This window comes from Cydia splendana, chromosome 26 (genome assembly GCF_910591565.1).
Source record: "Cydia splendana chromosome 26, ilCydSple1.2, whole genome shotgun sequence".
NCBI classification, from domain to species: domain Eukaryota; kingdom Metazoa; phylum Arthropoda; class Insecta; order Lepidoptera; family Tortricidae; genus Cydia; species Cydia splendana.
Genome location: NC_085985.1, coordinates 10,979,927 through 10,996,603, shown reverse-complemented (window position 1 = coordinate 10,996,603; position 16,677 = coordinate 10,979,927). Strand labels below are relative to the sequence as shown.

At 38.7% G+C, this 16,677-nt stretch overlaps 1 protein-coding gene across 1 annotated transcript; it reads right to left on the bottom strand.

Moving 5' to 3' along the window:
- Positions 1-1,745: 1,745 nt before the first annotated feature.
- Positions 1,746-6,285, bottom strand: LOC134803374 (zinc finger protein 397-like). The gene is made up of 3 exons (XM_063776187.1): positions 6,146-6,285; positions 4,457-4,573; positions 1,746-3,089 (listed from the first exon to the last, which is right to left on the bottom strand). Exons 1-3 carry the CDS (start codon positions 6,216-6,218, stop codon positions 2,431-2,433), a joined length of 849 nt encoding a protein of 282 aa, XP_063632257.1. The 5' UTR covers positions 6,219-6,285; the 3' UTR covers positions 1,746-2,430.
- Between the last annotated feature and the right edge of the window lie 10,392 nt (positions 6,286-16,677).

Below are 16,677 nucleotides of genomic sequence, written 5' to 3'. Positions count from 1 at the left end.
CTTGCCCTTTTCCACAATGCCGCATTTTATTTTCCATTTTCACAACTTGTTTTTATTAAAAACATAATATCATCTTACGAATAAGTTAAACCAATTACCTGGATTTTATCTTGGGGAGTGAGGGGTGTCCCTTTGTTTCCCATTAAGTTTTAAGTCATAATGTATTGTGTGTCATTTTTTTTACCATATTGGTAATTGGTGAGGGTCAATGGCTCCTCGCTAAAGGCCTGTCTCCATATTGCGCGGCAAGGCAAACTATCGAACATTGGCTCGCGAGGCAGTCGCGCGCAATGGATATAATATCCAGTATTAGTTTTATGTTTGACATATCTCCTTTATTCAATTAGGGTCTTAGGTTAGGATTTTACAATGTGAGTATAAAAATAAAATATAAAAACACTTACAAAACATAACAAAAATATATAAACACATTATAATAAACCTAACCTAGGGTGCCGCCGGCAGCGGGGCAGGGTCCAAGCTGCCGGTGGTCAGGGCCGCAGAGTGAGGAATCGATGTACTATACGCGCCGTGTCCAAAATTACCGCCTTCTGCATCTGACCCTTGATCCAACCACCCAGCGAGAGTCTCTCTAGGTGTTGGTCGAGACTCTTCGCTATGAGACCGTTCGCTGACACGACTATAGGAACAATGATCGTCGAGTCAACATCCCACATGGCGGTTATCTCGTGAGCTAACTTTTAAACTGTTAAACCGTTAACTTTTCAGGCAGTGGCGGATTTGCCCTAAGGCCCAGTAGACCCGGGCCTAGGGAGGCAAAAAATTTGGGGCGGGAAATTGTGACAAAAGATTCGCTGATGATGATGCTGCGAAAGGGGCGGCTATAGGACCTGGGGCCTAGACCGGCAAAGACTGCAAATCCGCCACTGTTTTCAGGATTTTCGTAAGGTTATTCTGTAGATAGGTTAGGTTAGGTTTGTTTTATGGCAATCCTGAAAAGTTACGCGTTTCTGAGAAAAAACAATTATGACTAACGATAATTCGGACAAACAATACATTATGACTTAAAACTATTTGGGAAACAATAGAGACCCGTAGTCAGGAAGTATCTCCAATCTAACCTCTGACAGAGGTTTTTCTATGGGGGACAAATATCTGTAAAAATGGCAAATACACAAAAGTGGAAATTCCATGTAACTACCTCAAAATGAAGTCAAATCAAAAAAGTTAAATGTTGAACAATAGTAGTTTGTGTTACAGGGGATCAAAATGATATATTTCCGTCAAGGGCGTACATTGAATCCTGAGCGTAATGAGGGATTCAAGTGTTAACGCCCAAGACGAAATAATTCCCTTAAATACCGTGTGACACATACTGCTTTTCACATCAACTATGAGGAAAATAAAAAAATCTTAGTGTTGACAAATTATTATGTTTCAAAATATTATTCGAGCTAAAAAAAGAATGCATAAAAATAACAAAAACAGTGTCCTACAACAGAAAAGTTCCACTTTGATCCCCCCTAGCAGGGAGGAAAAGTGCCACTTTGATCCCTCCTAGCGGGGAATAAAAAGCCCTTTTCCGAATAGGTGATGTGAAAAAGACAATTTAATAAGGTATTAAATAGCTTAAAGAAAAAACTATGAATATGAGAGACACCTCATAAATTCTCTCAGAAGACGCTGTCCAAGTGTTAAGATAGATGTAATATAAAAGGCGAAAACTGGAATTCACTCTTTTATTTTAAATACCATTGTTATTAATTTTTATAAAATATATAATGCACTGCTTAGAAATAATTACAAAGTATAAACATAGATGGTAGTATCCTATAGATGTGCTATACGCGTGCCTCCGTGAGGGACAACACATACACAATGCGACACTATGATTGGTCGAATTTATTTGTTGCCCACCATTATCCATACTAAATTTACGGTGGGGAATAAAAAAAAATGTGAGACTGACAAGGACAAACAAGCATTATACTTTACAGTACATATGGTCCTACTTTACTGCCCTAGTGCGGTAATCAGCACAATACGTGCCCAAGTCGAAAATTTAAAGGGCCATATGTGCTGTAAAACGTACAATACACGTGCGAAAAGGTAATTGGCAACTCGTGTCGATTTAAAACACTCCCTTGGGTCGTGTTTCAATTTATCGCCACTTGTTACGAATTTCCTACTTTACGCACTTGTATCGTAATGTTGTTACGTAATCGTGCGCTACAGTACAGTGGGCTAGCTTATACACATTCCTTTAGTCCTTCAGCTTACCCGTCAACGATGAATTCTTTTGAATAAGTTTACGTTTTTTACTCACTTGTTTTTAGTCACTCGCTCGACATGGCACTGTCAGTGCTTGAGAAAGGAGACCTAGGCTCTCCGAAACATGTCGCGCGAGTGACTAAAAACAAGTGAGTCTAAACCGTAAAATTATTCAATGTTAGTATGTTTCACAACAGTTTAAATTCGATGAATTCTTTTCTCATGTTTCTTCAAATATTTCAACACTGCAAACTGTTTCTTGCATACCTCGCAGGAGAAAAGCATTTTGCTCTCATGCATACGTCTATGGTTCGCCAAACTATTCACGTCCCAAAATTCTTTTTTACAAAAATCGCAGTTAAATTTTTTTGCACACACGTGGATTCTTCTATGCTTACCTAAGTCACTTGAAGTCCTAAACTGTTTCTCACAATCGTCACACTGAAAGGGTTTCTCATTTGTATGAATTCGTTTATGTCTGTTCAAAACACTTAGCTGTGCAAATTGTTTTTTGCATACTTCGCACGCGTACGGTTTCTCACCAGTGTGGATTCGCCTATGCCGCGCTATGTCGCTGGAATCTCGAAATTGTTTCTCGCATATTTCGCACCAAAATGCCTTATTTCCTGTAGGTTGTTTTTGTTTGATTTCCGAATATGTATAGTTTTCTATAGGTATACATTCAGTGGCGGCTTTTTTTAGGTGCTGAATTAAATCATGTTTTTGTTGGAATGTTTTGCCACAGGTGTCACAGTTGTAGTCTTCGTCGTTGTCGGTTTGTCGGTCGCCAGTGCCGCCCGGGTGAGTCTCTTCTGTGTCCCGTTTGGTCTGCTGCGTGACTGACGACGAGTTTGAAACTGTAACCACACGATTTTTTTATGTTGTTTGAAACTTAATAACATTTTTTTTCATGTGATCATTTTAATTATTCTTTTATAAGCTTTTATTTTAGGTCGCCGGAAGACGCTGGATGCGGGTCGCTTCCAACCGGTACGTATGGAGGTCCAAGGGGGAGGCCTATGTTCAGCAGTGGACGTCTTATGGCCGAGATGATGATGATGATGATAAAGCTTTTATTTAAACCTCCAGGTCTGTTTGTATCACCTCTCAGTTTCTGTACATTGTGTACGACATATGCAATAAGTTTATTATGACTGTTTGTGTTCTAATAAAAAAAAAAATTGACTTGCAATATTTGTATGTAGAGTTGGATCAAGAAAAGTCTGCAACAATTTTGATAGCACACGCAGTGCAAGTGTTATTTTAAACATCTATGTAATTATGACGTATAAATGACACTTGCACTGCGTATGCTATCAAAATCGTTGCAGACTTTTCTTGGTCTAATTCTACGTATGTTTGAATTTTCAATTTTCAATCAATCAAATAATTTATATCAATCAATTAAATAATAGGTATTTAACTGATCACCAGATATAGTAAAATTTTACATAAAAAAAAATATTTTATCACCAAAAATAATAAATTATCACCAAAATTATAACTTCATTTTAATGTGAAATGATAACCAAATTTTTACATCTTGCGATCCTATTAAAGAAAATGACACCAAACTAGTAAGTTAATCCAAAAATAGTAAATGATCACCAAAATTAGAACTCTATTTTAGTGTGAAATTATAAACAAAATTATAAAAATCTTGCTATTCTATTAAAGCAAATGACTCCAAAATAATCATTGTAAGCCCAAAAATAGTAAATGACCACCAAAATATTGACCACATTTTAATTAAAAGTTCGTCAGTCGGAGTGGACCCCAAGGGGACCTGCAGGACTCTCAGCTCTGGCTTGCCTTCATTGGCCGTCCAGAGAGGAGTCGCTAGAGCTATATGCTCCAGGGGTGGAAGTGAAAGATGCATAAGACGCGAGTTGGCACAGTGGCTGGTAACAAGCCACTAAACAATTAAAAATATAAATTAATTTTGAAATATGTAATAAAATAATTTGATTTGGTCCCTGAATTATCACTAGTAGTGTTAAGGAACTCGCATCGTAAGCTGGCCCCGTGGTTAGAGCCCCGTCATGCGCAGGGCTCAGAGCGTCGCTGCATGGGCATGCTCTGTTACCAAACTTGTGACTAACATAGTGTTAACTCACCGTCGTAATCTAGCCCTGAGGCTAGAACCCTGTCACGCGCAGGTCTTCGCGCGTCCGCATGGGCATGCTCAGTTACCAAAGTTGTCACTAACTTAGTGTTAACTCACCATCGTAAGGTCGCCCTGACGCCGCTAGAGGGTCGTAGTCACGCGCCGGGCTCCGCGTGTCGCTGCACGGGCTTGCTCTCTGTTCCACCAAAGTCTCTTCCACCTTTATTTCGAATACTGTAAAACAAAATGTATGATCTTCAGTCAGTCAGGTCAATATGGGTATAGTATTTTTCAAAACTTATGGGTACTCAGACAATTTATAACTCTATAACGCCTAATCTCGCAAAATTGTATTGAGATGACATCTATCAGCATACCGATAGCTTAGGTAAGTAATACCGGGGCGAGTAGGTGTAGGTGTCACAGACAGTTCCCTATGCCGTGGATCCATGGAGAAGGAAGAAACAGCCTCTCACGTGGTGTTGGAATGCAGCGGAGTGGCCCCATACAGGGAAAAACATCTTGGATCTCCGAGAGACCTCCCCGAGGAGCTGGGCTGGCAGGACTAGCCCACCCCCTATCATGCAAAATAGGCGCAGGACGTCGAGTTGCGGAAAATCGCCCGTACTACAATACAATACAAACAATACCGGTGGTTCATAATGATTTTCACGCAATTTTATTGTTAAGAGAATAAAAGCGAGTTAAAGTTCTTCCCCTCTTCTCCCACTTAACTGATGACATCTGCCTTAATCCTCTAAGTTTGTTTCAGTGATGTTTAATAGTCTTTATAATGTAAAGTTCGTTACTCGTTATATTGTAATGTTTAGATAGTTATTTCTTCTCTGATATTTTTCACTGTAGCTATAGGAATATGGTGTTAATTAGTTTGTAATATTTCCGCTCAATTGTAAAACATGCTGTGTACACTTGTTTTGGATCTCGTGCTAGATTTAAGCCATAATGTGCAATTGTATTACTTACCCATGATATTGTACGATGTCTGTCTAGTGTACCTAATAAAGTAAAAAAAAAAAAAAAAAAAAGTAATTTTGATCACCTCGCCTTTCTTCTGCGCCGCTCTACTATTCCTTATACCTAGTCGGTCCATAAATTCTGTCACAAAAGTTTAACTAAAAATGTTATAGATACATTTCCCTTATTATTCACATACATACATGGTTTAAAAGCTTATTTTATGATACATTACTTACTATATAATTCAACGTAATTTATTGTCTCAGTTTTGCATAATTTTATATAATATTTTAAAAAATTCATGATAAAAACACCCCAAAAATATGTTCAAGGTATTTTGATCCATATTTATTAATTTATATTTTTTTAATGGTTGAATCTTACATAAAATAAAAGCTAGGTCTTTCAAATTTATTTAGATATATAATACAATTGTATTGGAGTGCTAAAATTACTACTGTACATGTTTTACCAAATGTACTTGTTGTATGGCAATCAAAAATAAGCGTGTTACTGGAAAGCGTCCTAAGTTGAAAGGGTATTAGTAGAATTGCAGACTGGTCGAATAACTAAATGCTGGTGACAAAATAAAGTTCTAATAAAGTAGTTTCATACAAATAAAGAATTAAAAATTTTGCCCGCTCCGGTCACACACTGCCCTACTCGCGCGATAATTGCGACTCTCCTGGCTGGTCCTTTTGTGCCAATAAACCGACAAAATAAGGAGCGGTGGGCATAATAAGCGGCATGGCGAGCAGCGTGGCCACACTATGTCTCTGCCTACTTCCCAGGCCGGGGTATTATAAAAATAGAATATAGAAAACATACTGTGTTCCCCTTCACTGTGCCACTCAGATTCCTCCTTCACTCGCTGCGACACGCTGCCATCGCTTGTCTCCATTGAAGCGCAAATGTAGACAATCCCACTCCGACAAGCCAGGTTCCCAGCGTTCCTTCTACAAAAAACTAAATTCAATCATGCATTTTATTTATTCTGTGATTCAACCGAACATTGCAGGCAAACTGTAAATACAGTTTTGCAGGGATCTGTATAGATTTAAGCTCTGTACTGTGTATTAATAAATAATAAATAAAATAAAAAAATAATTCTCGTCTCCTTGTCAAAAGTCTATACCTCGACATTGGCAGAATCCACCTGGATAAACTTAGCGAGGAGTAAAAGTCATGAAGAAAATAAGATACTGAGAATTGTGATATAAAATTCAATTAATTAAAGCAAGTGAATGTAAACAAATAGAGCGTCGACGAAAAAATGACATTGACTTGACAAGCTGACAGATTGCCACATAAAATGTTAACAGACGGCCGTACTAGACTTGATCCGGTTAACTTTGGGTACGCTTGTTTGTTACAAGCGGTTTAAATATATTCTCGCGCGAGCCGAGCCACGAGACCAAAGCATGGTATAATAATATACTCCGCCTGGTACTCCATTCCCGTCTTTTCTAGGTCACCTAACTGACACGGGCCTACGTCATCATGCGACAGCGCTATATGATAATATGCGATAGCGCTATATATAGCGACCATGTTGTTGTGACGTAGGCCCGTGTCCAAGGCCTATTGACTTCCTTGAAACGATGTGACCCTTCAAAATTGTATATGTGTTGTCCGTTCCCAGAAGAGATTGCCAGTAATTAACATAAAAATATTTTACTACAGCAACATTGCTGGAACTGGCTTTGTCTATACGATTTCTAGGAACAAATGAAATTATTTTATCAAATATATTTTGATTTGTATTTTATGAAGTAGTCATATGTAAATTATTATTTATATTTTGATATATGTAAATTGTTATCTATTATATTTCAGTTTGTCTTTGTCTATGTTCATAAAATCTACGAAGGGTAGACGTGCCTCTACCCTCCTTAATAAAAAAAAAAAAAAAAAAAAAAAAAAAAACTTTGTCAATAGGCCTCTTTGATAGGCCTTGATTTGGGTCTGGCCGGTAAGAACATAGGTCATTACAAAAGTCTGTAATGTCAATGCTGTCAGTAAAGTAATTTAACGGTTATTTTGAATCTTGATTATCTTGAAGGGGTTGTCAGTTGAGTGTCGATCGCGGTTGATTTGAATTTTAAAATATTTTAAATCTCTGGCGTTATCTTTATACCCAGCTGGTGAAATAAGTGCTAAATTTAACTAATTATATGTTGCTATTCCAATTCTTGTGGTAAGACGTATTAGTTAGTGCATAAAAAGCGATATAATTTTCTTTTTTATCTTGTAGGGTGGTTGCCCATGGCAACCATAGTAACACCTCATGAACGAGGACGTTACTTTAAACCGTCCGAGAGATGGAGAACCCAATCGTTCTTTATCTTTTAGCTTAGCTCATCATGAGAATTTCGAGAATTCACATCTGTCTGAGTCTTCTACTCCCGTTTTGGAACGAATTCATAGGCGCGAAAGGGAGAAGCGTAAGGAGCTTCATGAAAAGGATCGTAACGACAAAATGTCAAATAAAGATAAGGGGGCCCGCTCCAGGTCCGGCAGCCCCCCTGATAGATGGTCGGATGTTTCGAGTATGGATTTTAATCAGCCCCACTGCAGCTCAGAGGAGAGTCAAATCCCGCCAGGACAACTATCGATGGCGCAGTCTTCAGTGTTTACTCCGCCGGCTCATTTAATAGACTCGCAAGAAAATAAAACTCCCTCTCAGTCCCCTTCCTCCCCTCTTACCCCAATTGGACGCACTAAATACACAACCAATGATCAAGGTCCTTTTTTGGTATACGTTCAAAAAATAGAAGCGGCTTTAGATTCGGGAACAACTCTACACCCAGTGACCTTTGGGCGTTTCCTGCAAACGCGAAAAAGGGAATTTCCCAATATTGTTGAGGGGTCGGTTAAAAGAATTGGGCGAAATCGGGTATCAATCTGCTTCCACTCCGCTGAAGATGCCAACCACTTCCTAGAATCTTCCACTTTAACACACAGTCACTACAAGGCTTTTGTGCCATCTTTTAATGTCTCAAGACTGGGACTGGTGCGAGGAATTCCTGCTGACTGGTCCCCTGAGGAGGTGCTCGAAAATCTTAAGGTCCCCTTAAACTCGGGAGGCCCCGTCCCCATTAAAATTAGACGCCTCAATTTTAAAAAAACCAAACAAGACGGCACTTACTCGTGGCTTCCATCCGAAACTGTTATTGTCACTTTTGACGGCCAAACTCTCCCTAAGAGGGTATTTTTATGTCTGAACTCTCTAGTGGTCGAACAATATCAACTCCCTACTATCCAATGTTACAAATGCTGCCGGTATGGTCATTCGAAAGATAAATGTAGGTCTCTCCCTAGATGCTTCCGCTGCGGAGGTGCTCATCAGGGGGACAATTGTAACGGCGATGGTGAACCTCAACCATTCTGTTGTATCTGCCCTCAGGGGTTGGGGGCAGGTCACACAGCCAACAGCAAATCTTGCCCCGAATTTGTTAGACAATCAAACATTAAAAAAACTATGGGGGATGAGAATATCTCCTACATTGAAGCCTCAAATCGTCATGCTAAAGTCTCTCACAAATCTTACGCCAATGTTGCGGCCTCTTGCTCTTCTTCTCCCCAACCGCAGTCTTATAGAAAAACTATTTTCCGTCAACCCCGCACGCCTCCTCACCTCGAAAAAGGGTATGATAAAAGAGCTCATGATGCTTTGACAAGGGCCCCGGTTGTCGAATCCAGACCGGTCTTCCCTAATCAACCACCCCCTAAGGAACAATTCATAGTTTCAGAAATTATAAAGTTGATTTCTTCCTTCGTAAAAATTTTTTCTCCCGCCAGCCCTTTGGCTAACCCTTCTTTGATTTCCCACGTAGCGCCTTTTATTTCATCTCTGTTAAATCATAATGGACCAAGTAATACTTCAGTGGAACAGTCGCAGTATCAACAATAAAAAACAAGAGATACTTTACCTTATCAATAAATACAATCCAGCTATCTTGGCCATATCAGAAATATGGCTAAAGCAAAACTCCAATTTCAAAATCCCCAGTTACTGTTCTCTAATGGATTGCCGGGCTGATGGCTGTGCTGGAAGTGCCCTTTTCATTAGAGACCATATTTCCTACTTACCTATTTCACTGCCTAATAATAGTCCTAATTTCCACGCAGCTTGTGCTCGTGTGGAAGGCATTACATTTTTATCCCTTTATATTCCTGATCCTTCTTCTAACATCCTAAAGTCTCTTAGGAAGTTAATAGAACCCCTCCCCCAACCTATTATTGTTCTTGGGGATTTTAATATCCACCATGCTTTAATATGGGGTTGTGAGAAAAAAGATGACGCTCTAGGAGAACAGTTTCTACTAGATATATTGGACAAATGCAACTTATGCCTACTAAACTCGGGTTCGCCCACCCGACGCTCTCTCCCTAATCAATCAGCTAGTGCAGTTGACTTATCCCTTTGCTCTCCTTCTCTTGCATCTCGAATTTCCTGGGAAGTCCTGGACAGCACTTATGGAAGCGATCATTTCCCTATTTTACTGTGTCTTCCTTTTGGTTCCTCTAAAAGACCTTCAATAACCTATCCCCTTCTAATATATAATATCAACAACGCAGACTGGGATAGTTACAAAAAACGTCTAGAGTATGAGACGTTACATCTTCCTCCCATCACTCCACACTCTATAGAGCTTTGTTCCGACGCCTTAATTGCAGCCATTAAGACGTCTGCGGATAAGGTCTTTCCCCTTAAAAACACAGTTGTTGGCAAACTGGCTTCTCCCCCGTGGTGGGACAGTGACTGCTCTAAGGCTATCAGGGCTAGAAAAAGAGCAGAGCGGGAGTATGCTGTAAATATGTCAAATGAGAATTTTGATTCACTGAAAAAAACCATGACGGATACCAAAATCTTGCTTAAGAATAAGAAGTCTGAAGGGTGGAAATCATTCTGTTCCTCTTTAAGTCCCTCTACTCCGGATACAATTGTTTGGAACAATATCAGAAAATTTAGAAGATCATATAACCCTTGTAAATGTCCTTACCCAAATTCTTTACAATGGGCTGAATCTTTTCTAACCAAAATAGCTCCTCCATATGTTCCTGGGGTTCTTGACTCCACTATAGGTTTGCTGAATAACCATTCATCTGACCCCCTAGATCAGTTGTTCTCACTTGTGGAGCTCAGGAATGTGTTGGGAGCGGTAAAAGACTCCGCCCCAGGACATGATGGTATTCCCTATTCGTTTATTGCTAAAGCTGGTGACCGATTCCTTAATTACTTCCTTGGCCTAATTAACTCTATTTTGCTTTCGGGCCGGCCCCCTCGGTCCTGGAAATCTCAACTGATAATGCCCATTCTCAAACCAGGTAAGGACCCAAATGACCCACAATCATACCGACCTATAGCCTTATCGTCCGTTCTAACTAAGATTTTAGAGCATCTTATCAAGAACAGATTGGAATGGTTTCTTGAAAACCACGAATTGTTAGGAAAATCTCAATATGGGTTTAGAAAAGGTAAAAGTACAATTGATAGCTTGGCTATTTTCACAACGGATATAAGACTAGATTTTTCAAAACAAGCTTCGGTTCTTGCAGTATTCTTGGACGTCGAGGCTGCTTACGACAATGTTCAACTTTCCATTCTCCGAGAAAAACTCTGTAATTTGAGAATACCTGCGAGATTGGCCTGTCTTGTGGGTAACCTACTTTCCGAAAGGCAAGTTACATTCCGGGGCAAAGACCCTCACATCAACCCTTCTAGACTGGTTTGGCGCGGATTACCACAGGGATCTGTCCTGAGCCCCCTACTGTACAATTTTTACACTCATGACCTGGAGCGGTCTATTTCTGACTGCCAAGTACTCCAATATGCAGATGATCTTTTAATTTACTCCTCAAATAAAAACCTAGTTTCTGCCAGTGAGTCTATCAACATGTCACTTCAGTCTTTAAATAACTGGCTCTCTAATAATGGTCTGTCCCTGTCTCCTTCTAAATGCTGTGCAGTCGTTTATACTCGTAAAAGAGCCCTGCCTAATTTGAATGTTCCGATCAACGATTCTAATATTCCCTTCCGTCCCTCCTACAAATTTTTAGGAATTAATTTAGATTCTAAACTAACCGGGGACCTACACTTTGAATATTTAGTTAAAAAATGTGAACGTGGACTTAACACTCTCAGATGCCTAGCGGGAGTTTGGTGGGGTTCCCATCCTACTTCCCTGAAACTAATTTATAATGCTACTGTTCGAAGCATATTAGATTATGGCTCCCATCTCTTGGTACCAGGGAATAAAGCTGGATTGAAAAAACTTGATCTAATCCAATCGAAAGCCCTAAGAATTATTTTGGGTGCAATGAGGTCTAGCCCAATCAAGGCTATGCAGGTAGAGTGTGTTGAGCCTCCCCTCGCTTTGCGCCGTCAATTCTTAGCGGATAGTTATTTTTTCCGATCGCTACAATTCTCGTATCATCCTATCATTCACCGTTTATATGACCTTAAAGCAGTGTCTGCCCTTAATCGTCTTGACCTACCCTGTCTTGTGAATAGCCTAAGAAAGTTTCAAACTCTCAAAGATCCAGTTTACCATACCCGCCGACTACCTTTGTATGAATTTAACTACGCGATTATCATTTACCAGCCCCGCGTTATTCTAAACTTCGACATTTGTCATAATGATCCTCATGCAGATGAGTACCTCCGCCAGATCCTTACGCGCGAATGGCATGACTGGAACACTATATTCTGTGATGCGTCTAAATTATCACCAACTGGCTGTGTGGGAGTAGGAGTTTTCCACTCTCAATATAACATAGTACAAAAAATTAAATGCCCTCCTGAAACGTCTGTATATACTGGAGAATGTATTGGCATTTTGGAGAGTGTGAAGTTTATTATTCTTTTCAAACTTAAGAAAGCTATCATCTTTTCAGATTCCCGTAGTTGTCTACAAGCACTACTATCTAACCCGTTTTCGTCCAAATTCCACAACCCAATTATCCTCCAAATTAAAGAGAATCTTCTAATTTGTAAAAAAAGGGGGTTTGAGGTTGCCTTGATCTGGGTTCCGGGCCACTCAGGGGTCTCAGGGAATGAACGAGCTGATCGGGTAGCTAAGGAAGCCGTGGTTTGCGGTGACAAAACGCCTTTCAGGAACTATTGTTATGATTTAGTCCCTCTGGCCTCTAGTTGGCTTTTCCAAGCCTGGTCGGCCAAGTGGACTGCCGCTAATCGATCCCGAACCAAATCTTATTACCTTGTACAACCTGATGTACCAAGAAAACCTTGGTTCTCAAGGATTTTTATCCCAAAACAGTTCTGTTCCATAATTATTCGAATGAGACTGGGCCATTGCTGTTCTCCTGTCCATCTGAAAAAAATCCATAGTCGAGACTCCTCGCTGTGCGAATGTGGGCAGGAGGAAGGTGACTTAAATCACATTTTTCTTGCATGCCCTTTATATAATCATGATTATCTTTATACGGATCTTTTTCACCTTAAAGTTTCCTTACCTACTTCTATTATACAATTGATTAAATCCAAAGACAAATTTATATTTTTAGCTCTAGCTTCTTTCTGTGAACTTAATAAATTGAAACTTTGATATATACCATTTTTGAAATCAGCAACTATTATTCATTATCTCATTATAATTTCTAAATTTTCGATTTATATACATATCGACATGACACTGGCTACTGTAATAAACGCCATATAAAAAAAAAAAAAAAAAAAAAAAAAAAAAAAAGTAATTTAACGCAAAAATATCATATCAGTTTTCATATAAAACGATTTATTCACTTGAAATATATTTATTTAGGTTCCTATTAATTTTTAAAATAAAAACTATTCATATGTACGAGCAACATATCTAAATGCGTCTTCGCACAGACAGGCTTAGTTAAAATTAAACCGTTGTCTCTCTTCCTTCCTTGCTGTATCCGGCAATGGCGACTTTATCAACAATTCTTATCCGGATTATGAAAAGCCCTAATGTGTGTGTGGAAACCAGAAACAGCGATAATTTCAAGGTAAGAAATATATTAATATTTAAATAAAAATGAGCGTACTAAATTACCAAATTCAAATATAATAATTTAATCTTACTATCCCCGTAAACCCGCGGACGTTATATCGCGTCCGAAATTATAATCAAAATTCATCATAGATGTAAAACTTCACATTGTTTGAGCTGGTAAATTTAGACCCTAGGAATTAGCGACGTTAGTAATTAGGAAGTTAGATTATATTGTTTAATTTGTGACTATTTTGTTTTAGAAATTGAATCAATCAAATTGATGGCTTGAGCGTGAGATAATAATATATTATAATCCTGGGCCGTCATATGATTTCTTGGAAAAAGCTCAAAGGGCACGTATCTGCCGCATATCCAGACTAGTTTCCCGGTGATCAAGAACGCCGCGCGGAGCTGTGAAGCAGAAAATGTCCGATAACCGGATAGATGTAACAACAACTTGTAACCATTTGCCATATCAATGTATGTATTCATATGTATTACTCCTAACATATATACAGTAATGCTAATAGGAATGAAAATATTTATGTCTTAATACGTAACTTTTTGTTACCTTTTATATTTGACGAATTTCTAAATATAGTACCTAATCATTATCTTTTAACGTATTTTTTTATTTATTTGTGATATGCTAATTTAAGAGCCCAACAACGTGCACACTAGCGCCACTGCTAAATAATCGTGATTATTTAAATTTAAAAAAGGGGCCGCTACGGACTGTATTGTGTATTTAAGTACCTTTTGAATACATCAAACTAGTATTTAAGTTGCTGGATTCGTCGATCTATGTGCTCAAAACAAAAACGGCCGTTTTAACTTTGGACGGGTAGATTGACGAATCCAGTAACATAAAAACTAGTTTAATGTATTCAGTAGTGGCGCTAGTGTGCATATTGATGGGCTCTTAAAAACCTGACCCCAACAAAAAAGAAAAAAATACAAAAAGAAATTCCCTCTCCGGGATTCGAACCCAGGACCATTAGCTTCCTGAACTGGATTACTGCCAATACCCGCTAGGCTAAACGAGTTGTCAATTCTAATTACAATGGTATCCTACCAGAGCGCTAGTAGTATAAACGAACTTTTGAAAGGGACATTTTTTTGTATGGAGTTATCGTTCTTCTCCTAGTGAGTATTATATTCTTTGCCCGTGTCACTCTGGGAATGGAAGACCATGTTTTATTAGACTATGGACCAAAGAATATAATACTCACTAGCACGAGACGCGCGTGTAGAGTGCGGACAGAGGGGCTACCGCGAAAACCGAAATTCGCAAATTGCGGGGATCTTTCTCTTTTACTCCAATGAAGGCGTAATAAGAGTGACAGAGAAAAATGCCCGCAATTTGCGAACTTCGATTTTCGCGGTTATAGCCCAGATTCAAGCGCTTTTTTAACGCGCGTCACTGACTTAATATTAGAAATAGACACACAGAGCGGAACAAAAACGTCAACAAAACGTGGGTCAGAATCAGGCTGACGCAACTAGGAACAAAAAAAAGTTTTGTATGGAAAATAGTGACCTAACCATAGCCAATAAAGCAAAACAAAACGTCAGTGCTATTTAGCTGTCAAGTCAACTTAGTCAACTGTCAGCCATATTGCTTTGCTTGTCATGGCGCCTTGCATGTATTACTCGCGTATTTCTTGGAGTTTAATTTTCAAAATCCTTTACCATTTTTAAATACAATCAAATGTGATAAAAACATATAGTGACTTCATAGATTTTGTGTAAATGCCACCGAAAATCAGAGCCTTTAAATGCGAAATATGTGGCAATCTCTACACTCGCGATGTTCCCGAAAAAAGGAAATTCATGGCGAAATTCTCGTTGGATGAAGACCGGTAAGTATTGCTTTAGATACTTTTAGCTTTATTTTGGTGTAAACACACCAAAACACATAGAAAATTTGATATTTCATATCCTTTTCATTGTCAACTAGGGATGTACTACAAGTATCGATAACTTCAGCTTTGTTTGTTTATCAATGTAAATAATATAGTAAGATGAGTGAAATTTCCTGTTAGAATTTGACCAAGAAAAGTCTGCAGCGACTTTGATAGCCCACGCGGTGCAAGTGTTATTTCTACGTCATAATTTCAAAGACGTTTGACGTTTAAAATAAACACATGCACTGCGTGGGCAAGGTATCAAAATCGCTGCAGACTTTTCATGGTCTAGCTCTATCTTGCATGCGATATGACTATAATTAATTCTCCGAAAATTTTCCCAGATCTATATCTTCCTTACAGAAACAGAAACAGTCACATAACTTCCCATTTTACAAGCTTTTATTTGCCTTCACCTGTCCCGTAGTCTGTCAAATCTTCGAGCTGATCTGATGATGGAGACAGGAGGTGGCCATAGGAACTCTGTGATGAAACAACGCAACCTAATCGTGTTAGGGGTTTTTAGAATTGTCTCGATGAGTATTAGTTGTCTGTCGTAAGAAAAGTACAGTCAGCGATAAAAGCTTGTACCAAAAATGAAATTTTTGCCAAAAACTTATTTAGAATCTTCCTTTCACGCTACATTTTGCTTGCAAACTGTAATTATATAACACATTTAAATGTTTTCAGGTGCAAACAGTGGGTCAAATTAATTGGGAACGAAGACCTGGTATATCTTCCCATAGAAAAGTTACATGAATTAAAATTTGTATGCGCAGACCATTTCGAAAAAAAGCTTTTAATAAAAAAATCAATCAACTTAAAACGTCTGCCATCTGCCATACCTTCAAAAAATTTAAAAGCTGATCCACTTCCTGATGAAATGCTGCTTAATTTTCCTTGTCATGTTTATTCGAAAAGGAACATTCCTACGAATCTCGACCCTCTGGCGATCGGTGACAATGAAGTTTATTCACTACCCCAAGTAGAAGCCATCGCTGGGCCTAGTAACTCGGGTAAGTTTTAAACCTTTATTTGACAGTTATACCTACCTCTTTTAGATGAGATGAGTGATTTTAATTATATTTTTACACTAATTTTTACAGAATCATTCATGTCTGGACAGCAGCTGCCATCTCAAGTCATACCATTAAAAAAGCTTGAAGCTATTCCAATCGCTGATGAAACTCTGCTGAATTTTTCCAATAATGCTTATTCAACATTGTTGATAAAAGGAATGACAATGAAGTTTCACTACCTCAAGTAGCAGCTATCGCTGGGCCTAGTAACTCGGGTAATTTTTAAACCTTTATTTGACAGTTATAACTTATACTATACCTCTTTTGGATGAGTAAAGGATTTTTATTATATTTTTACACTTTTAATATTTACAGATTCATTCATGCCTGGACAGCAGCTGCCATCTCAAGCCATGCCATTACAAAAGCTTGAAGCTATTCCAATCACT